This window comes from Haemaphysalis longicornis, unplaced genomic scaffold (assembly GCF_048455015.1).
Source record: "Haemaphysalis longicornis isolate Haplotype H1 unplaced genomic scaffold, Haemaphysalis longicornis Haplotype H1 scaffold_10, whole genome shotgun sequence".
NCBI classification, from domain to species: Eukaryota; Metazoa; Arthropoda; class Arachnida; order Ixodida; family Ixodidae; genus Haemaphysalis; species Haemaphysalis longicornis.
Genome location: NW_027526204.1, coordinates 140,574,810 through 140,597,551, shown reverse-complemented (window position 1 = coordinate 140,597,551; position 22,742 = coordinate 140,574,810). Strand labels below are relative to the sequence as shown.

General features: G+C 49.1%; 2 protein-coding genes across 3 annotated transcripts in view; both read right to left on the bottom strand.

Annotated features, from left to right (window-relative positions):
- Positions 1-421: 421 nt before the first annotated feature.
- On the bottom strand, positions 422-1,570 carry LOC144160129 (solute carrier family 35 member G1-like). Its single transcript, XM_077691732.1, has one exon. The coding sequence runs from the start codon at positions 1,568-1,570 to the stop codon at positions 422-424; it is 1,149 nt and encodes a 382-aa protein (XP_077547858.1).
- LOC144159498 (cell adhesion molecule Dscam1-like) overlaps positions 1,486-22,742 on the bottom strand; it is a 50,212-nt gene continuing 28,955 nt past the window's right edge. The window contains exons 6-15 of one of the 2 annotated variants that reach the window (XM_077691023.1): positions 21,378-21,526; positions 20,659-20,781; positions 15,752-15,916; positions 14,093-14,163; positions 11,648-11,879; positions 10,315-10,413; positions 9,669-9,857; positions 7,682-7,837; positions 6,847-6,989; positions 1,486-1,646 (exon numbers count right to left, since the gene is read on the bottom strand). In XM_077691023.1, the coding sequence (XP_077547149.1) occupies positions 1,602-1,646; positions 6,847-6,989; positions 7,682-7,837; positions 9,669-9,857; positions 10,315-10,413; positions 11,648-11,879; positions 14,093-14,163; positions 15,752-15,916; positions 20,659-20,781; positions 21,378-21,526 (1,372 nt within the window). In that variant the 3' untranslated portion in view covers positions 1,486-1,601. Of the gene's footprint in view, positions 1,647-4,933; positions 5,121-6,846; positions 6,990-7,681; positions 7,838-9,668; positions 9,858-10,314; positions 10,414-11,647; positions 11,880-14,092; positions 14,164-15,751; positions 15,917-20,658; positions 20,782-21,377; positions 21,527-22,742 lie in introns of those variants that run through there. The other variant, XM_077691022.1, reaches the window with a different exon arrangement.

Genomic DNA, 22,742 nt, shown 5'->3' with positions numbered 1-22,742 from the left:
TGCTCGAGTGAAACCGCTGTTACGGGAGCAGCGGGAATAACAACTATTCATACATTTCTAGCCTAAAAGTTTCTGTGCCTGCAATATGACAGACGGTTCTGGGCACCTGCATGAAATAGGCACATTATTCATGCTGTTTTGAAAAAAAAATGATTATTGTGCGCTTGGAATCTCGCGTCCTGGCTTCTCGCCAGGGAGTAGAAATACGGGTTGTCATTTTGGCCGCCATACAATCCGGAACGGTTATTGAAAAAGGCTACTCTTCGCGGCCAGCCTAATAGAACACTGCAAAATAAGGCCTTCACTCTATTAATCTGGCCCGTTTAGGTGATAATATCAACGCTATCCAATCTAACGATGCTTATTATTGATGCAGAAACTAATAATGGCGTCACAATACGTGCGATTTTCCCGGCACGCGCTAGTACACGAGCCAGAAAAACAACTTTTTGAAAAGCGAGTCCTCTTGCGCTTCAGTCACCGTCTTCTTGGCCATCTGGAGGAAGACGCACACTGACACCAGCGTGGCGCCCGTGAAGCTGTACTTGTCCGGAATGTTCCCGAAGAGAATGAGCTCCACGGCGAACATGAACACGACGTCCATGGCCGCAATTACCACGGACACCGGGCCCGCGTTCTCCATCTGCAGCGCCTTGATGAGCACCAGGTGTTCCAGGAAGCTGAGAACCGCGAAGCTGGCGAAGATCAGTCGGCCCAGGCCACAGCGGGGCAGCACGTACGGCTCCAACTCGGTCGATAGCAGCAGGCACTCGACAAAGCCCACGAGTCCGTACGTGAAGAGCGTGACCGAGTGGTGCTCGTAGCGCACCGTTCGGCTGATGAGGAACTTGACGGCCCCGAACAGCGTCGACAGCAGGGCGAACAGAAGGCCCTTGTACTTGTTCGGGTCGGGCTTGTCGGCGCGCGCGGCGCTCGAGAAGGGCAGCGGCAGCTTGGCGGACATCATCAGCCCCGCCATGGTGAGGACCAGTATCAGCGTGTCGGTCACGCCGCAGGGCTCGTTGAGGAACACGCGGGCCAGTGCGGTCACGAAGACGGGAAGGCTGGCGAGGATCACGGCCACGTCGGACAGGGGGATCAGCTTCATGGACCAGAAGCGGAAGTAGAGCCCCGCGAAGCCGGCGGTGGCCCGGAGGAAGAGGTAGACGTGGTTCGAAGGGTGGCCCAACGGCGGCTGTCCGCTGTGGATGACCAGAGGCACGGAGAAGACGAATATGCCGGACATCCGCAGGGCGGTCAGCTGGTGGGTGGGGATGTCGTAGAGGATTTTTAACAGCACCGATATGACCCCGACGAGGGCGCTGTTGAGCGTCGCGTAAAACATGCCCTGGAAGAAGTTGACGTTCTTCTCGAACAGCAGCACTGCGGACTCGGTGGGCCTGGCCTGCCGCCGGGCCACCTCGTCGTCCACCATCCGGGTGAAACTAGACCATGAAGACTCCCTTTCGGGCGGTCGCCGGTTGTGCAGGGTGCGGATGGCTCGGCGCAGGCTCTGCGTCGTCGCCGCCTGGTCTTCTCGCCCGCCCTGCTGGTAGTCATGCTCGGCCATGTCTCTTCCGCCGCGGTTGGGGTGGGTGGCTTCACGGGAGGCGTCTTGCCCTGCCGCATCGGGATGTCATTCCGTCCTGCGTCGCAGAGTGGGCACGCGATAAAAGACCAAAGAAAATACTGTCGTAACCGTTGGCGCCTGTAAAATTGTGAGTTGTGTCAGTTTCAAAGATGTCCATTCCGCATTCATTTCAGTCGTGACGTAGTTGAACTTGCGGAGCCTCTGACCGAAACCAATGCCCTGATTGCCTGTTCTGCGTCACACCTGATCGTCTGCTTTCAGCCAAGCTGGGCTTGTTCGAAATTACACTTTGAAACGGACATAAAATGTGCAATTTCGCTACTGTCCATCGTGTTCAATTGCTAAATCACATTTACGCGCCAGGTGTCATGGCTGATATTTGTTCCAAATCAATGTGCTCGCAAACGATTCAGTATGCTATACGACCATTCAGTCAGAATATCCACGTATCCCAACCCTCAACCTTGTATTCAGGCCTGACTCAAAATGAAGATTTAAATTGGCTCATTCGCAAGTTCAACGAAAGAGGGTAGCAGGCAGGCGTGCAGAAGCACCCAGTAAAATGTTAGCGCATGCACAGGGATAGCGGTTGAAAGCACGTTTGACTCACTGGGAGTGCGCTATCCCTTGGATATGGCAAATGGTCGCCAAGTCCCTCAGACGGCGGCCATGATTCGGACAATCGGCAGTAGAGCGGTTCCAGATCACGTTCGATTTTCATATGGCATCCATGTCTGTGTCTTCGTCTGATGATGATGAGGATACCGTACAGCGATTAGTCGTCTTCTTTCACTTCAGTATTCATTCCGAATATCGGTATTCATCCTCAGTTCTGTATATAACCGCCAGTTTTGAATGGTTTTAGAGCGTTAGCCGTTAGTGGCCCTATCTGTGCAATCAAGACGGACGCCGCACCAAGGACTTTATTTAGGCCTACCTTCCCCTGAACGGGGGACAGACCAAAGATGAACAAAGCTGCACGCTACCTATAAGCAAACGCCTTGTTTTCGTGCTCTCTAGAAGTCCATGCATGTCAGCTGCTATTCTCGGTCGGATATTATGTAATCTTCACTGGCGCTGAGATTCTGAGTACCCTTGCAGTGCCCTCACGTTTGTTTGTTTGTTTGTTTGTTTGTTTGTTTGTTTGTTTGTTTGTTTGTTTGTCACAAAGAGGAGCAATTCCTAGCTGGATGTATGCTAGAGGCAAGGCACCAGAAAGATTCAGGTAATTGAAAAGAACGCCTGTGCGTCACATCGACGCACCTCACAGCGAAGGTACCTTAAAAGGCCAAGTTAAAAAAAGGAAGACGATGAGAACTTGTCGCTCTTCTGTTGGGCGTATAGGCGTTTCCTAGTCAGCACAGCCAATCGACGCATGGCACCATCTAGGGGCATGTTTGAAGCTACGTCCACGTGCTTGTGGCCCTCAATTTAACCCCTCAGAACCGCTTGCTCTCGTAATGTAGTAGCTCCGCCCCTGCCAAGGAAACATCCTAACCCGGGTTCAAAACACGTTACCGATTTTTTTTTTCATTTCCAAGGGTTTGTCTTATTTGAATATTCCCATTTTATATCACGCATATAATGTACTTCTGACATCTTTATGCATTATAAATGGGATTTCGGGTATTTTCGTTGCCTTTTGGTCAGCTTCGTCTGCTGCTTGTTGTGCGTTTTAAATGCGAATGCATTTCTTAGTCGGGGGTTGGCGTGCGTTGGCCGGCGTGCGCCTAGCAACAGCTGTGGTGCGTGGCGCGCCTAGCAACCGGAGCAGGTGGTAGCTCGGGCGGGAGTAGCGGAGGGAAAGGGGGAAGAGGAGCGCGCTCGGCGTGTGAGGGCGCTCGCATCGCGGAGCTCGGGCGGAGTAGCGGAGAGTGAGTGGAGAGGAGGAGCGCGCTCGGGCTTGTGAGGGCGCTTGCATCGCGGAGCTCGGCGGAGAGAGCTCGCGCGCGGGGCGGGCGTGTTGCGCGGGTCTCTCTCTCCTCTCCGCGTACCCTCTCTCCGCTCGCTGCGCTCAGAAAAATATATATAAATGCAGTGGAGCGTGCGCCTCTCTCCGTGACTGCTTGCCGCAGCGCACTCATCGGTGCACCCAATGCATTCGCATTTCCGCACGATCCCCTTCGGTGAGGTGGGGGGAGTTTTTTTTGTAGGTTTGACCCTTTTAGGTCGGTTTCGGCTATTTCTGTTGAATATTTCTCAGCGCCGTGGTTTTTTAAGTCCGTTTTGGCTGGCATTTATTTCTGTTCGGGTGGTTTTGCGTGTTTTAGGTGCGTTTATGCTGTGATGTAACCCCCATAGCAACCTCTGATGATGGATGGCTGTACTGACTAGGGAACGCACACACGCTTCTGTAGGTGGCCTTCTCTCCTTTCCCTCGCGTTGGGCCTCCTCCCCGTGAGATATTTCTATTCTGATTTCTTGTGCGGCCTTAAGTTCGGCCAGGCACGTTCTTGTCCCTCCAACCACTCCTTTATTTGTGAATCTGTTCTTCGTGCCTCTTTAGACGCAGGTTTTTCAGCTTTCCGGAAAAGATAAGAAACCGCCATACCGAATATGGTGCTTGTCCGCCTTGTATACGCGGGGATAGGCCTCTTCTCTCAACATCTCTCTCACCCTCAGTCACGCCAATCTTTTCACTGGAAATTGCTACCTGACAGCAATCCAGCTAAACTTACATCTGATGTACAATTAAGGGAATGACTAAGTAATGTGGTGAAGACAGCTGGACAGTGTGATTAAAACATCAGGTGCTCCTCGCCGAGCAAGCGCTGCTTGCTCCGAGTTACTTAATTGGCCCTCGTTGATACGGTGGTGGGGAAATAGCGACAAACCTAACTCTCCAATCGCCAGAATATTTCAAGAGAGTGAATTGCTGGGCTAGTTGGTTCATAATGTTCAGAAGAGGGGAAACCAGCGAGCAGAACGCAGGACAAGAGGAGGAGGCACACACACAACACCGCTGGGTGTTCCAGCGGTGTTGTGTGTGTGCCTCCTCCTCTTGTCCTGCGTTCTGCTCGCTGGTTTCCCCTCTTCTGAACGCCAGAATATTAGGCGTCGTTGTCACTCAGCCACAAAATTGCGAAGCCTTAATTTGCTGAAACCCTTCGCTCCTTCTAATGCCGTTTTATTGGCGAAGAATCGACAATTGAACTAGTTATAATAGTGGTTCTTGAACATCTCGAAGTGACCCAAACTCGACACGGACCCAAGAGAAAAGAAGTATGCGCATGACAGCGCCGTGGCGTGGTGTGCCTGCCACTTCAAGATATTCAAGAAAAGCACTGCTAGCGTGAATACACAGGACGATGTGCCGGGTATCGACTGACACGGGGTCGAGGGTCGATGAGCGCGAGGGAGTTTTATTATTGTTGAGATCATTTACAACTCTCGGTATGTACAGGGACGATGATGGAGGCGGGGCAAGGCACTGTGGTCCCCTCCCTCGTCCTTCTTTGGCGGGGTCACGACGACGATGTCAGGACCGTGAGCTCGGGTGGTACACGTTTGTGTACGCGTGCGGCGATGCCTGCAGAAGCCAAGAGGAGCGGGCGCAAAGAATGCGGGTGTCAGCAAGAGCTCGGCGTTATGTTACGGTACGTAATGAGAGTGAAGACGTGCACCGTTCCGCCAGTTATGCCGCGCAGATGTAACGGAGAAGAGCTAATAAACAAATGCCGCTTTTTCTAAGATGGTTAAAACGCGAAAGCGTTCTCCCATGCAACCTGAGTCAAAGTCAAAGTCCAAAATCCAAACTGCTTCGACCGTGTCGGAATGGCGCGCTCTTTTTTCTTTTACCGTGAGGTCAGGAAGTCTTTCTTTTTTTTTTTTTTTAGAAAAGGAATGCCGCACTCGGATAGACTTCGGCTTCAAACCCAAGGGACCCAGGTTCGATTCCTACCACGGGACTCGTTTTTTTTTTTTTCTTGAGGTGTTGATGTGCCTTTGCGGAAACCCATCATCACCATGGGCCCTCCCATTGTGTAAAGTTGGCTCTCCTGCATTGCGCTTTCGCGTACGGTCGCCATCAGCGAGGCGAAGAGAGCTTCGCTTTAAAATGCTCGTTCTTCGAGGTAGCACTGTCTTACAGCAGTTAGGCAAGCCAGAAGCCAGTTTAATAAAAGCATCACGACGCAGCTCGGTTTCGCCGAAGCGTGCTTTTTTTTTTCACGTTTTTAAATGTACTTCCAAATATCTTTTAGAGATTCTGACGTTTTTCTCTGGAAAAAAATTATCTCCTAAGACCCGCACCTAACTGCAACACAATGCTCCTAATACAAGCAGTGGTGGTGAGCGCAGTACCTGCTATTCTGTCACCATCTTGCTCTATATACGGAAAAAACGGTAGTTGCATTAACGCTCTCTTTTTGCTCCCCCTCACGCACACACATACATACACACCTACGCACACGGAGGGAATGAGTGAAGGAGGAGATGGTCGCAGGTTCGATACTCAGCCGCAATATCGGCTCTCTCGCTCGTTTGCTCTTCTTCCCTCACAGCCAGCTTCAACTCGTCTTCGCAGACTGATTGAAGGTTGCGTTGACTCAATTCGCAGCAGGGAAGAGCGACGATCTGCCTTTCGCGAGTAATTTCGTGTATCTTTCTCAACCCTGTTGCAACATTTCAGATTTACGAGATTCAACTCCGCATTTGCCAGATAACCTCAAGAAGCAACGGAAAGCACGGAGAATAGGCATGTCAGCGGAACAGCCAGCCTTTTTATTCTTTAAGGCAGTGGTTCTGAAATGGGAGTCCGCGAAGCACTGTCCCAAACACCTTTCTCTTTCTCTCTCTCTCTCTGGCAATCCAGATCAACGGAGCACACACTTAATCGAAATGACGGCAACTTCTCACACATGTACGTACGCTGCCTACGTCACATCTTGAAGCCAACATAAACCAGATCACTTTGGCCCTCATTTCATTGTGAACAATACTCCCGTACGGGAGCCTGAACGTCCTTATATTATAAACTTTCATGGTCGGTGTCAGTTTTATTTTGTTTTTCTCATCCTGGACTCCTTCATCACTTCTGCAAGCCCAACCCCGGCACAGTCATGGGTCAGAACTACTGCCTTAAGGCTTGACATCTTCGCATGTTCTGGATGGTACTGCGCACGCGCAGTTAGGTCATCCTGTCGAGTGCGCCAGTTAAAGCGCCGCCAGCACAGCCCGAAGACGAAATGGCTGCTCCGAGCACGAAGCGGCTGGGAAGATGTATGCATCTACAGCCGAACGAGGTGCGTACTCACGGCGCGCTGGACGTCGGAGGCGTCCCAAGGCGTGTCGTAGTTGTCGTCGAATACCCGCGGGTCGTGCACCCAGCGAGGACTGTACGCTCCCGACAGCGACGGTCGCGAACGCAGTCTCGCTGCTGCCGCTTTATTTCGACGATCTGCAGAGCATTGAACACACTGCTTTGTGAGCGACCGTTTCTCTTGGGAACTTCTGCCGCAAAATTATAGTCCTGTCTACTCAGTCTCTCGAATTAAGGGGAAGTAAAATGAAATAGATACCGAGCTGCGCTGCTGCAGAGACATCGCGGAGTTTTTTGAGTAGCCCGACAGCGGTGAGCAAAAAAGCGGGAGGGTTGGGTGGGTCACATAAGAAAGAGAAGTGCATGCAGCACACGCTATATGGCTTGTAAACGTACTTTGCAGTGAAGCATGTAAGCGAGTAATGGCACTTTCTCGTCTCTTCTCAAATGCTTCAGCAAATGCTTCCAAGAGATGCTTCACAATTTTCAGGTAATCACCGAGGCACACTGCGTGCAGCATTGTTGGCACCGAATGACCGTCAGAGTGATTACAATCTCGCTCCCCAATGATAACTTAGCTTTCTCGTAACTTAACCCGTATGACAAAGTTATCTCCCAATATAAATAACACGTTTAACTAAATAATTTTTACGTGTCACCACAGTGATAGTCAAAGTGCGTCCTTCGTTCGGCAAACGCGAAAATCACAATCAGGCGCCAGAGACAACTTTTTTTATGTACTTTGTCTTCACGGAATACCCACGTTCAAGAAACACTGAGTAGTAGGAGTAGGAGTAGGAAACACTTATGCTGCTTGTTTAAGAGCCCACCTTGCGCGATGAGGGCCCTCTTGACGCACGCCCAGGAGATGACTGCCGACAGTGTGACCAGGGTGACGCAAGCGATGATGACGATGAAAAAGTAGCTGCGCATGTAGAACGGGCTCTCCGGCTGCTGTAGGTTTCCGGACAGGAGCCGATTCGTGACTGTGCCCAGAAAAGGAAAACAGAAGACGATTAGAATAATTTGCTTGAATGGGCTCCTGCAAAACTTACACGGCTTGCCATAAAGCTCGCTCTGTAACTTGTATCGCGCGTTTTAGTATGGCCGTCGGAACAGGTGTAAATGCTACATATCTGTTAAATGAACATAAATCTATAGTAAGCCAGAGATATACAACGCGAGAGAAATTATGAAACCCATATATTTACACATGATTAAGGGGACGAAAAGCAGGTCAATATAGTGGTAAAAAATGGATTAAGACCTATTTTACAGCAAATTCATTCACCATATATAATAGTTCTGGTTCACTCGGTAGCTTTTCCTTGAAAGCTCTTAGCACCCACTATAGAGCTATGCAACAGCTATAGTCAAAATGAGTTACAACCAGCCGGAGTGCACCGTTGTTACAACTATGCTGCGTAGGCTGGGTTAAAAAGAAACCTCCAGCATTCGTTACGACAGTGCAGAATTCACCAAGAAAATCTGACTTTTAGCTAGCCCTACCTTAAAGCCCGTAAATGCATTGCACTTGCCTGACATGCAACACGCGAAAGTCTTCTGCACGTCAGAGTTAAAACGTTCCCAAGTGAGCGACGCTTACGAAGAGTCGTAACTAGAATCTTCTGCCTCTTCGTCTATTTTCCAACAGCGTAACGTGGCGCCTGAATTGTCTTTCTCTGCCTGCGCGAGGCGAGGAAAAAGGAAGGTGTAGACGAGAGTCCACGTCTTGCCACACTGAGGGAAAGCGTCCGCCAAAAGGCCGAGGGGTTCTCCATGTATCGGAGGAGTTCTCCTCGTCTCTTGCTCCCCTGTTGACTGCCTAGTTTAAGGGAAATTTTGGTTGAATAAGGCTCTAAACAGTGTATAGGTAAGGAGGAATACGGAGCGGGGCATGGAAGCGTTAGAGGCCACGCCAAGACCGCCCACAAGAACTCTCTGACCGAAAACTTTAAACTTGCCTTTAAAGGGTGCTCCACAACAAGCACAGTAACCCTGCGGCGAAGCTTCGCGGCAACCAGACAGGTCGAAAGGTGAAAAGTTGGGCCGGTCCCGTACACAAAACTTCAATCAATCCGAGCAACACCCGTCCGAAGAATAATATACCAAACTGTTATACAATACTATTCTTCCTGCGCAAGTATAAAATTTGTTGACGTGGGCGGGTGTCGCGAACTGCTGGACGTACTACGCGAGTTTGCACGACGATTGAAGTCATTTCTTCGCGAAAAATCGCCGCAGGATTCACAGTCTTTTTTTCTTGTAGTAACTACAAGATCGTTGATGCACTCCAAATGTATGTGGATCACTCTTACTAGACTGCCGTGATCTCTGCCACCAAGTTGGGCATCCAAGGGGCCAACGAAATAGGGAAGCTACGGCAGCTAAGCGAAGACAGTCGTCACGCTACTAATCTTTTCTAGACTGGTGGCAAGAGCTCATTGTATCCGGAAGGCACTACTGCTACACCTTCTTAACAAGAGTCCCCAAAGAATGCCGTATAACTACGACCCTACCGTTTTCTTCTCGTCAAGCGGATAACACTTTTATCAAAATTGTTTTCCCAAACTTAGCCATTGATATCGGTGAACTTGCAGAGGCTTTTTTTTTTATTTGGGGTGATCCAGTGCCAATAATTTTTTTTTCGTATTTGACGCGTCATCATTCTATTGCTCCAACTGCATCCAGTAAATTTCGAAGGTTTATGATGGGACGGTCCCAACGTTACAAGCCATTCCGTAGCAACCTTGGTTCTCACTGCAACGCTTGTTCTATGCTACACGCGTTTACACGTGAGGCGTGGCTGCTGCTTACACTTCAGCCTCGTGGATTCTGTGATGGGATTAGAGTAGGCGCCACGGCCGTATTGGTTGTAGGCGGCCAGTCGGAAGCTGTACTTGACGCTGCTCTCCAAGTTCGACACGGTGGCGACGTCTGTCGTCGAAGGAAAGTGCTGCAGCGACACCTCGTCCGTGTAGTCACGCCGCGTCTCCAGCACGTACTCTGCGGTTTGGAACGGCAAAAATATGGGATCAAAGGTGAATGAATCCTTATAAGCAACCATGAATTCGCAATAATTACGAGATAATAGATGATTTAGGGCTACAGCAGAACAGAGAACTGGTCTCGGTAACGAGCCTGGTACGTGGTCGGCGCACCCGCACATGCACACAACCGGTTTTACCACCTCTGCGCACGCGCAGTGGCACCGGTCACTCACCGGATACCGTACCGGGACCGGTTCTACGCTCTGGTATAACTATAGTTATAGCGAAGCTGATACTGGTTCCGGTACCGTACCCGGTAGGCGACCGACGCAGCTGCGCGTGCGCAGAAGCGGCGAAACCGGTTGTGCGCATGTGCGGGTGCGTCGACCGCGTACCAGGCTCGTTACCGAGACCACTTCTCCGCTCTGCTGTAACTCTCTACTATCTAATCTGGTCAAAAGCGTCATTCTTACGGAGCACCGAAGCGTTGTGGGCCTTGGGAATCTTCCAACTGAGTGTGACCAGCGACTCCTCCGTCTTGACTAGATAAAGGGTTGGAGCCGGAGGCGGATCTGCGCGTCACAAGGAGTGCACTCAATAACCAGTGCGGAAAGAAATATCGGCCATTAAGTCAACGATCTAAAATTGGTTGACATTTTAGCGACGGCAAGCTATTTTGAATTGTTCACCAAATCGCATTGAAAGCATGATGCATACTATTTTTTTTCACAGCACTTGACAATACAGCTAACGCAGTATAAATTTATTACCAGAGGCTATTCAACTTCAATGGCTCCGAGTTATTCAGCATCCGCATGCGTCAATTCGAGCTACCTCTTCTGTGTTGCTGCTTCCACATTTCATTGCTCCGGAGGAAACACATCCCACATCCGATTTACATATACTTCACATATTCTCAAACAAAGGTATTCTACGCACACGAAATGTGTTTAAAAGCAAAGCAGAAGGCTAACGGGAACTTCTTGCGTTGGGATCATTACTCGGTCGGCTGTGAACCGCTTTTGGAGCCTATGATCGGGGAATGTTGTATCTAACCTGTTTTTGTCGCGTTATCCCTGTATTACGTGGCCATTGCCTGTAAAGCCTATTCGAAATTGGGGCCCACATTGCATTTTATTTGTAAGGCTACCAGAAGACGTTGTCACCACGGGATTTGACTTCGTAACTGGTGTAGATCTATTCGACTCAACAAGACGATTTATTTGCATGGTTGGTTGCAACCATGCAAATCGCCTTGTTGAGTTGGGAACTTCCGCAATAACATGGTTTTACGGAATTGCCTACTTACGGGGCGTTTATATATTTTCACGACGGTGAGTTTCAGTGCGCGACATTGTAGTTGCTTGAACAAGAAGCTTGGTCTTAACTTGATGTACTATACTTGCCCCCCCCCCCCCCCCCTCCTTTTTTTTCTTTGCGTTGTGTAACAGTATTGTCGGTCATGTCGCTAGTCAGTTCCAATATGTCAGCGTATCCTACGCAAAAAAAAGAAAAAGAAATCAGGGTGAATTCCACGCTCAAATGACAATGAGGAAGATGGAATGCGACGGGGTATAGTCTTGTCACATCAGGGTCTATAATGACAGGAGACGCCACTGGGAGTAGGACGATCGCCACGGGAACAATATCATGAGATCCACTCGACATATAAGTAGGAGCGGGTAATGATAAACATGCGTGGTGACGTACGCACGGAAGAACCTTTCTTTAAGGTCAGACATGAATAACATGACCCTACACGACAAAAGGCCACCCCCCATCGCCATCGCCACTACGCTGACTTGCCTCCGGAGAGCGTGTTGCAGTGCAGCTCCCTCGTGGCCGGTCCGGAGCCGGCTGCGTTGAAGGCCCTGACCACGAAGCTGTACACGGTGGCCGCGGACAGGCGGCCGAAGACGCGGCGCACCTGGGAGTCGAAGGGCACCATCTCGTACAGGAAGGGCGTCGCATGGCTCGCCTCCTTCAGGCCCACGTAGAAGCCCTTGGCCGCGCCGTTCCACTGATCCTCCGAGGGCGCCTGCGTGCGTCCGTGGCATGCCGAGCCGTTTAGCACATTTGGTGAACCAAGCGATTTATCGGACCTGTGTATGTGGGTATTTTGATTGGGCATATGAGAGAGCAATTCATGAAGCATGGTATACTAAATCAAAAGCTTTCTTAGTGGGACCACCCTCCGTGGTGGCACAGTGGCTAGGGCGTTGCGCTACTGAGCGCGAGGTCGCGGGTGCGATTCCTGGCCGCGGCGGCCCCTTTTCTGATGGAGGCGAAAAGCAAAAACGCCCGTGTGTACGAGATTTCGGCGCACGTTAAAGATCCCCAGATGGTCAAAATTAATCCGGAGCCTTCCACTACGGCGCGCCTCATCGCCTGCGTTGCGTCGGCGCGTTAAACCCTGCAATCAATCAATTCTTACTGGGAACGATAGCGCCTTGTAAAAAAAAATAAAAAAAAAACATGCATTCCCCCATAGACCGGTTGGTCGCCCGAAAAGCTCCGATAAGATCTGTGGACACACGGCGCATGCGCGAAACCGGGCTTCCATTGTGGTCAAAGCGGTTACTTCAAAATCGCGAAAAAGCAACGGGTTCTATAGATAAGACAACACACTCGTCGATCACGAAGAAAGAGTACAATAGTATGCCTTTGATCTCATAGACCACGTATCGGCATACATTTAGGCCGTTCGTAGATGCGTTTACTTGGTACGCGAAAAATCGTCGTGTGGGTTCGTTCTTCGCTTGTGATTCGGGGCTTCGAAGGTTTGACGATCGGTTGGGTGCACTTTCAGCGAAGGATTTGACGCACCTTTAGCTTTCGCGCCTCTCTCAACTTTCGTTAGAAAGGAATGGTAATTTTTAAATGCAGAGCATTTCAGTAACTCACGATGTCACCCGCGTTGACGTCCGTAGTCGTAGTCCGCACCTCTCCCCCTACACTATATATAAAAAAATACTATCCGGCGCCTGGTTTCGATCCCTCGACCCTGCGGGCGGAACGCAGTGTACATGGTGATCTACCCACTGCGCCACAAAGCCGACACAGAATGGGAGGCTACGAACGCGCCTTATATCCTTGACTCATTCAAACTACGTCAAGAAGCTGCTGATACAACGCATTCACTACCACCAACTCCCCAAACACTAAACGTTAACGCAATACATCCACCCCCTATACGACGCATTTACTCGAGTCCCCCTCGCGGGGAGATGGGCCCAATTTTTTTTTATGCGTCACTGGACGTCCTCGTATGACCTAGTCGCATCAAAATTTTGAAATCTCCAGGCCGCGAAAATTACGTGGAAAGCGATGCACCGGGCCAAGATTTCGCGATAAATTTATACGCGCGTTGCGTCGCTCTTGTCCCCGCATCCTTGTCTTAAATGTTCATTAATGTTTTTGGCCCCTTGCTCTCTTTCTGAGATATTGCGTTGCTTCATTTTCCCCGTGACCAGAGCTGGGACGACATGTCGGGCTCCGTTCGCGGTTGACCCTCAGCGCTAACGCAACGCAATTAACGCGAGTTCTCCGTTTAGCGCTACAAAAACCTCATTTCTGTTTTAGCAGATCAGCGCTGTTCGAGAGCCACCGGAACGACCCTAGTAGACGGCTGAAAAATAATGAGGTGCCTGCTCTTCAAAGCTGGGTGAAATTAGAGCTTGCCTAGGCAGGTTGGTCTTCCAACAGCAGTGCGCATATAATATAAAGCATGGTTCCACGTACGGCGACCCTCATTGTCATTACTGTCAACCAGCGCCTTCAATTCAAAGCGCCGAAATCTGGTGTGTAAAAAAAAAAAAAATACCGTATAGAGAGGCTAAGCACACCTACCTCTACATATATGGCTGTTCCCTATACGGCTGCTTTTTTTTTTTTTTTTTTTTTTTGTAGGGGTGGCTTTTTTGCACAATTGAAAAGCTATGCGAAAAGCCGACTTTGAAGCGCGTGAATGCTACAAGGCAAAGCCACTTTTTTGTGTTGGCGGCAAGTTTTGACAAAAAATAAAGAAACAAAAGGGTGAGTATTGCTGAGGTACTCGCGGACTACCTGAAGAACCCCACGGGCCCCTTGATGACAGAGAGAAGCGCAGCCTTAGAGAAAGCGCTTTCTACACCTAGGTTGGGCAGTTCTTCCCGCAAATTTCTGCATTTCCAGCGAAGAGAATTTTCGTTCCTTTTGTCACTCGATCACTGAAGCAGTGCGGTGACGGCGCACATTTAGCGAGGTCCTTACCTTCCACGAAAGCTCGATACTCGAGGCATTCACAGGTTCGCAGTCCATGTCGGTAGGCGAAGCTTCCGGGGCTGTAAACAGGAACAAATGTATGCGCGTCGGCACTTTTTGACGGGAGTAAAAATCAAAACGAGGATAGAAATAACGGATAGATACTCCTCTCCTGGGGCGGTATTCCCGAGTTTTGTCCCTTTTGCGTCCCTTTCAAAAGTGTCCCTTTTGGCGAGCCCTGATTGGCTAAAAGCAAACAACCGGAAGTGACGTAACGCAAGCGCAACAAACCTACTGTATGTTTACTGCTTAACCGGAAGTACGTCCCGATGAAAGGGACTCAAAAGGGACGTTTTCAAAAGGGACAGTTACGAGAATACCGCCCCTGATTTAAAATTTGGCGCTACAGCCTCTTCCGTGTATAGTTCTGTAAAGTTTTGTGAACAATGAACAGCACGCGTCTGTGGATGATCTCCTCTCAACAACGGCCGACCTTGGGTTGGCAACACAAGCGCGGGACTGACAGTCTTAGTTTGCTCTTTTATAACCACCTACCAGATTTCCTCTTCAAGTGGCACAATAGGCATCGTTAAAAGCGTAGGAGGGAGAAAACTGCCGCCATGAGAAACAGAATACCTGCGACAAAAACAAACAAACAAAAAAAACGTTTGAGCCACCTTTCTGAAGCGTCTTATGTGCGTCTTGTTCCTTACCTCCTTTAATTTTACATTAACAATGTCTTACCGGAAAGCGCAAGGTTCTAAAAATCGAACATAATGGAACCCGTGAATTGAAGAATTGGAGACACACTGTGGAGTGAGAAACGTTGTCCATAAAAATGGCTGATGGTAAAGAACACCGGCTTCGACAGTGCCGCGATGCTGTCATTTGTCTACTATACATCCGGAACTCTCACATGTACGGCTATCCAAATCCGGACTATGTTCCAACTAATGTGGCTGAATTGAACTCGTTTGAACAGAACTTAACTTGATTGAACTCAACTTTTCTCTGCCTGCTGCCCGGCTCAGAGGCTGCGGGAAAGTTGACAAAGCTAACGGTCTTTCAAGTGTAGCAACTATTGTTGTACTTTGTCATTTGTGAACAAACTAGCTGGACGGACGGATACATAGAGTTTCATACTAATATATACTAGAGGGAAATCTGTCGCTGCAGTCGCGGGCCGCCGTGGGCGGCGCCATTGCTGCTAGCGACGTTCCTCGCCTGCTTGGCTTAGCTAGCCATACGGCTTCTTTTTTGTCTCGAAGCCAAAATCAACAAAGCAGGGTAACATTTTTTCTTGTTCATCGTACATTAAGCTTCTAAAAAACTACTGACATTTTGGAGGTTCAATTTTATAATAAGAAAACAAATTTTATGAACCATCTACGGTAATATTGTTGCTTTTTTGCAGCCATAGCGAACGTTTCAGCCTGTTCATGAGCCGTGCCAAGGACGAGTGGAACGTACCTGCCGGGTACATGACGGAACGCTCGCTGAAGCGCGGCTCCCCTAGACAGTGGCGCCATATTTCCCTCTAGTATATATTAGTATGAAACTCTATGCGACAGATAGACGGACAGATTTCTCAGTGTAGTAGCCTAAAAACGTTTACGCATTAAAGAAAAAACACTAAACTTCGAGTGGGCACATATTTCATACACGCACCTTCTTCGGCCGTGTAGAATATTACGGAGTTTGACTGCGGGCTCTGACCGACGGCGTTCTCTGCGAGCACAAACGCTTTGTACTGCGAGCCCGGCCGAAGGTTCATCAGGAGCGCCGAGTGGAACGCCCCGGGAACCGTGTGCTCGTACAGCACCTTGTCCACACCTGCGCCGTGAAACGTCCGTAGTCATTCAAACAACGATTACATTAAGTTCTGACAAACAGAAAATGCACGAAAATAACCCACGAGAAAAAGAAAGGACGCGCCCGAACTGCTTTTCGCAAACACATCGGGGGGCGCTGTTGTACCACCTATTTCTCTCGTGATGAGCGGTGAACATTCAAATGCGCGAGCCTTTCAATGTGCACACAACGGGGAAAACCGTCTATCATCTGTAATGCCCGATGTGTCACGCTTTTTCCGCATACAAAAATTCTATTAATGAAAGGCCATAGGGAATTAAGTCATGCTTCGGGGACATGCTCCTCATTTCGCTCCTAAAAATGTCTTCTAAGCAATGCAGTTATGTGTAGCAGTGAAGCAGACTTGCGAGCTCAAAACTTGCCGACGACACGAAATTTTTATGTTACGTTTTTTTCGCTGCTATGCGTGCCTACCAGCCCACTAATCATAGAATGACAGATTAGACGGTCGAGCGCAGCGTAAACATTCATTTACGGCGTCATTTATTCGTGCCAGTTTCGGTTTCGACAAAAAAACGCCGAGCGGCCGCCATGACAGCATGTATCACATGGCGTCACCATTCTTGCCGTATCGCTGCCTCTCTAGAAGCGCGCGCGAGCGAGCGCACGCGCGCGCCCAGACCGGCCGAGGTCTTCGCCGTCCCCACAGGCCCGGGCAGCATGACGTCAGTCCCAAAACCATGACGTGGACACACGCCCGAGCAGCGCGCGCCAACCACAGCCAGCGCGTCGGCTTCGTCACGGGAGTCCCGACGTGGGCAGTTTGGGGCACGTAGCAGATGATGTCACGTCGGCCCGCTCTGGGCTTTCTCGTGCGGGCGAAGATTAAAATGGATTTTAAATATGTTTCGCTGAACGGTTGCTGTTGAAACTTGCTGGGAGATATCTCCTGATAAAAAGGAAGCGTTTTACATAGTTATCTCAGCTTTGAAATTTCGTGTCAGTACTCCTTTAAAGCCGACTTTGAAGCGCGTGAATACTACAAAGAAAATCCACTTTTTTGTGTTGGCGGCAAGCTTTGGCAAAAAATAAAGAAAGAAAAAGGTGAGTATTGCTGAGGTACTCCCGGACTACCCGGACTACCTGAATAAGCTTTAGTGCCGGCCCTAAGCAGCGCTAGTATTAAACCAAGAGTGTAAAACATGGTTATATTAGCCCTTTTTGATAAGATGACATGTCATCACCCCGCTTCAAAGGGGAAACCAATAGGAATCATCATCATCATCATCATCAACGTCGTTAGAGATGTACAGGGCGGAGAAATTGGACACCAGAAAGGAAAATTTCCACTATAATTCCCAGGGCAGTGCTTTGCTTTTTGAGGCTAGAGCAGGTTGCTTGCGAACTAAGAGCTTTGTGGGGAAGTATTCAGAAAATGATGGGGTATGCGTGGTCTGCGGAAAAGATACAGAAACTATGCGGCACATTGTGTTAGAATGCGACAGCATCCATCCAAATATACATGAGGGAAATATTCGGCTTCCAGAAGCCCTAGGATTTAAGGGTGGCACAGAGGAAGTTAACTTCAAGGCTGTTGAGGGGACGAAAAGAAGATTAGAATGGTGGTGGACGAAAAGCATAGAGGGGAGCATTGCCTAGGACAGTGACCACCTGTAACAGGGAAAAAAAGTATTTTGTGCCTAATAAATTTTTTTGTGCCTGCCCTAAGCAGCGCTAGTATTAAACCAAAAGTATAAAACATAGGTATATTAGTCCTTTTTGGTAAGGTTCTAGGTTTTGGTAAGGTTGGTAATTCATTTACGCATAGTAGTGAAGCTGGTGCTAAAGGAGCTCGGTGTCTTTTATTTTGCTTGACATTTATTAGTGACCGTACCCACTCGCAAGCTGTGCAGTATTATGGTGCAATTGCTGGTGAGCTTAGTGAATGGCCTCAACGAGGTTTTTAAGAGTTTCGTACAAAGTTTGTTAGACAGTACCCTACGCTACAATGGTTGCTAAACTGTTATGTACAGGATTTTGGTGGCGCACGAATTGAAATAGGTTCCCAACAGGGCTTTCCGGACGGTTCGATATATCGTTACCTGTTTTAACACAAGGGTTTATAAGCGGTTTCGATACGTCGATCTACATGGGGTGATGTGTACGCTATGCGGTCCCATAACGAATTTAAACGGTGTCCAGCCGGCGATGAATGCGCGGAACGGGTGGGCTACGAAATACTAGCATGATTACTTGCTGTTAGTATAAAATGATAAACCGCAGTAGAGCAAAACAATTCATCACCACAGCTTCAGGTCATTTAACTGCAGGCGCATCTATGCCTGGTTCGTTTGACTGGAAGGAGCAACCATGACGGCGGCTGATAGAAATTTGCGTGCCAGCGTTTGTTCTAATTTTGCGTTCTAATATTTGACTGGTAGATTAGCATGATTTGGCATGATTGATTAACGTCCCTGTTTTCAACTTTAGCACAATCTCACTTTACACTGACATTTCCGTATTGCGTGTATACGATAAACGCTCGGGTTTAGTCCTACATTCATAAAATAAACAGACGCCTCGACCTGATGCGCGTTCCTCGCGGTGTAAAAAGGAACAGATGCCCGCTACGGATCGTTATCGGAATGACGCATCGTTTGCGTTTGGTCACGCACTAGTATAGACGTTGAGATGTGAAGCGAACCGTTCCCTGGCAAGGCAGACGTTGTGGTATACTTGCTAACACAAACGACCCTACAGTCCTAGTATCCTATGCATGCCCGAATGCGAATACTGCTGCATAGACCTGCGCAGAACGCGTCACAAAGGCATACGCCGCGCATGAGCGGATTGCATACACGTCCGCTCATGCGAGACGTCCCCCATTTAAGCTTATCTCGTTCCGATCTTCGCCGTATCTTGGTTCGAATGAGCACACACAATGTCTACGTGGCCCCGCTGATTCCGGAGGCTTACGCGGTGGTCAATATGATGAGTTGGAGTGAGTGCTGTTGATAATGACGCTGAACGCACACAGCGCCGAGGTAAGCAATTGGACGTCGCCCGTACTCTAAAGCGACACACGAGTGCGCCCAAATTTCTTCAATGCTCGCACAAAATGCGTATGGTCAAACGAAAGCAGCAAGTTCGCGTACATTTTTCTGTAATGTCCGCCGCTGTTCTCTTCACGGCAAAGTTTTGTACCTGTTCACCGTCACTGAACTTACGATGCAAGTTTTTAAATAAACTTCCTCTGAACTTACCGCGTCTATACATTGTGCATGATTCAATTCTTCCAATGCAGGGTAAAAGGCGCCATCTGTTCGCAAACATAAATGCAATGCTATTGAATAGCACAGCACCGTTTAACTCCGGTCGCAACAATTGGCCTCATTCGCCGCTCTCGCTGGTGGCACGCTCCATGACGAATGGTAGTAAGGATAATGTAATCATTAACTTGCCTTCTCGTTGAAATAAAAGTGTTTTAGTTTCCTAAACCGTATACCGGTGGTATTAGGAGGTAACATACTGCTGTACTTAGAGAGAGAGAGAGAGAGAGAGAGAGAGAGAGAGAGAGAGAGAGAGAGTGTGTTTCGCGACTTCAGACCCCCGTAAGATTTAGCCTCTTCTGCCAGGACCTCCGCGGGACCGTTGTGGAACTTCTGAGGGACCTCCGTACCTGTAGCCTTGCCTTCCTGTCAAGTCTCCCTGCCCACGACATGTCCGAGTCAAGGGCGGTGACTACACTGTAAAATTATTTACACCCTTAGGGTGTAAAGCACTGTCTATAACGAACACCCTTACGCCCTAGAAGGAAACCCGTAAGAAAACACCCTGGAAGGTGTCTGGTCGTTTGTAACACCCTTACACCCTAGCAAAACACAAAAATACACCCTTTTAAAGGATGTTTTATCGTTGATTGCACCCTTTGGAAGGGTGTTTTTCAAGGCTGTTAGTCATAGACAAAAAGGGTGTGAATCATTTTACAGTGCAGCCGTCCTGATGGGTCGTTGCTTGACTGGGAGCGCCGTCAGACAGTTCAATCAATGACCGCTTAGTAAATGTTAACGTTTACGGTGTTGGGTTTTTCTTTTCAGAGTATCTACACGAACGGATAGCGGGCCTTGTGTAAACGGGAGGACAAAGGCCAGAGTCCAACCACAGTAGACTCGCGATAATTCAAACTTGGATAAATTCAAACTTTCGGTTAATTAAAACAAATTTTGAAATGTTGGTTGGCCCGCTATGCTTTCAATGTATTTCAAAGCCGCGTAATTCGAACGGCTCTATTTCGTAAATTCGGTTCATTCATACTTTTTGCTTGTCCTTGCCGGGAAATATCTACTGCGTTTCCCGCTTCTAGCTGCACATTTGCACCATTATATCACTAACAGCCACAAATAAAGCCAATCACCTGCATACCCGTGTCAAAGCAGTAAACTGGCTTCCCTGCTGGCATCGAAAACCTTGTTTTGAACTCATACAGACGAAGCAATAATCCATTCGTTTTTTTTTTCGAAGTTAATGCACTTCAGTATTGCGTGTGAATGTTGTATTAATAAATATATTTGAATGTTTCACTTAAACGCAAGTCGGTATGTGGCCCCTGGTCATATTTATGAGAACTTTTGATAATTCAAACAAAATCCTGGGGTCTCTCTCTTTCAGTCTGAATTATTGCGAGTCTACTGTATACGACAGTTTTATCCGGAGTTCTCGTTCGGCTTACGGAAACAAGCGACATGGCCAGTTTGCGAGCTCACCGGTGAGCTTCCAGTGGCGGACGATGTATCGCGTCACGTTGCTGCTGGGGTGCGACCACTCGATGTGGGCGAACCTGGTGCCGATTTCCGTCGTCTTCAAGCCGTGCGGCATCGGTGGAGGAACTGGGAGCGGAAAGAAGAAAAAAAGCGGAGAGGCGAAAGAAGTTACACACATAGATAGTGGGTCTTTGTTCCTCTACGGAGAATAACGTTTAGTATAAACTGGTTTTTTGGCCAGTTCTAGCCCTATTCAAGGAGCGCGTGTACACTAAAAACATAAAAGCTCTATACCAAAGCTAGGCTAGTCGGTTAATGTTCCTAATCGGAAACAACAAACAGCTCAAACAGGGATTTATACACGCCCCCTAACACCCCCCCCCCCTAACACCCCCCCACCCCCCCCCCCCCAAAAAAAAAGATTCCACAACCACAAGCACCATGCCTAGGGATTTATACAACGCCCCCCCAAACATCCCACCGACACCCGCCCAAAATTGAAATTCTGCATAAACCCCTGAGCTCAAATTATAGACAAGCCGGGGACACGTAGAAAGACACGAAACGCGCTGTTTGCTGTTTTCTGTTATGGAGTTCTGTACGCATTCAAACAGGTTTTTTTTATGTAAAATATTTGGGCAGAGCTGACGCAAGCAAATTACAAGCTGAATGCAGTATACGCATCGCGATACCGTGGCAGTAATTACTAAGGGGCGACGTACAGAGCACGTTGACCGCGAAGACTGCCCGGTCGGCGCCGTGCAGGTTGACGGCCGTGCAGGTGTACGAGGCGGCCGCCAAGCTGTCCACGTCCTTCAGCACCAGCGTGGACGCGACCGCTTCTCGGGAGGACACCTCGTAGATCTCGCGCCTGCCGGAAAGGGGCCGCCCAGTCTGTTATATATGAGACTCGGACCGCATAGTTACAGTAAAGTCCGCTTATATCAAACAGCGCCAGGATTGTAAAATAATTCGATATAGAAAGTGGATCAAAAAAAAATTGGGCCCATCTCCCCGCGAGGGGGACTCGAGTAAATGCGTCGCATAGGGGGTGGGTGTATTGCGTTAACGTTTAGTGTTTGGGGAGTTGGTGGTAGTGAATGCGTTGTATCAGCAGCTTCTTGACGTAGTTTGAATGAGTCAAGGATATAAGGCGCGTTCGTAGCCTCCCATTCTGTGTCGGCTTTGTGGCGCAGTGGGTAGAGCACCATGTACATTGCGTTCCGCCCGCAGGGTCGAGGGATCGAAACCAGGCGCCGGATAGTATTTTTTTTATATAGTGTAGGGGGAGGGGTGCGGACTACGACTACGGACGTCAACGCGGGTGACATCGTGAGTTGCTGAAATGCTCTGCATTTTAAAAAAAATTATATGAGAGCAATCTTGCCGACGGAGTCACGAGCTAACGCTGAGCTCTTACCGCCCTGCAGTTCACTATGGATACGACACTTTCTCGGAAAGAAAACATTAATTTATTGGGGCGGAAGAACTGCGTGAGTGAAGCCTGCTTCTTGGAGCACAACGCGTTGCTGGTGACTGCTTGCTCCACGGTATCTAAACAGTCGACAAGCGCAAGACCGCTGACCTCGATGGCACTGCAGTATCGCCGTAGCAGGGCCACGGCAGCGACGGCTTCGCTCGTGCTCGGAAGCGGTACGGAGTCCTCGGCGTCTTCGACAGAGCGGAGGCAAGCATGGATACAAGCGAATAACGGCGAACCCAGCGAACCAAGCAAGTGCGGGCAGCGAGTGGCACGGACTTGAATTTCGGTGACACCGCAGCCCGCAGCGCCAAATGTGGCGCTTTCGGCTCCAACGGCATGCATGCGTGGAGCTGGTCCACTCAGCCACGGCCGGTTTGGACGCGCCCGAGCTCGCGCGGTAGTCGCAAGCGACACCCACGCCCCCGCTGCGCGCCGATGTATTGCGGGAAAGCCTGCCGTATGCCTAAGGAGGGTGAAAAATCCCGCGCGGGAGAGTTCGATATATCCATTGTGAGCAAAATTGGGTTCAATATAAAAAGTGTTAAATGCATGTAATTTTTACCAGAATTATACAAAGGTTCGATATAGGCAATAATTCGATATG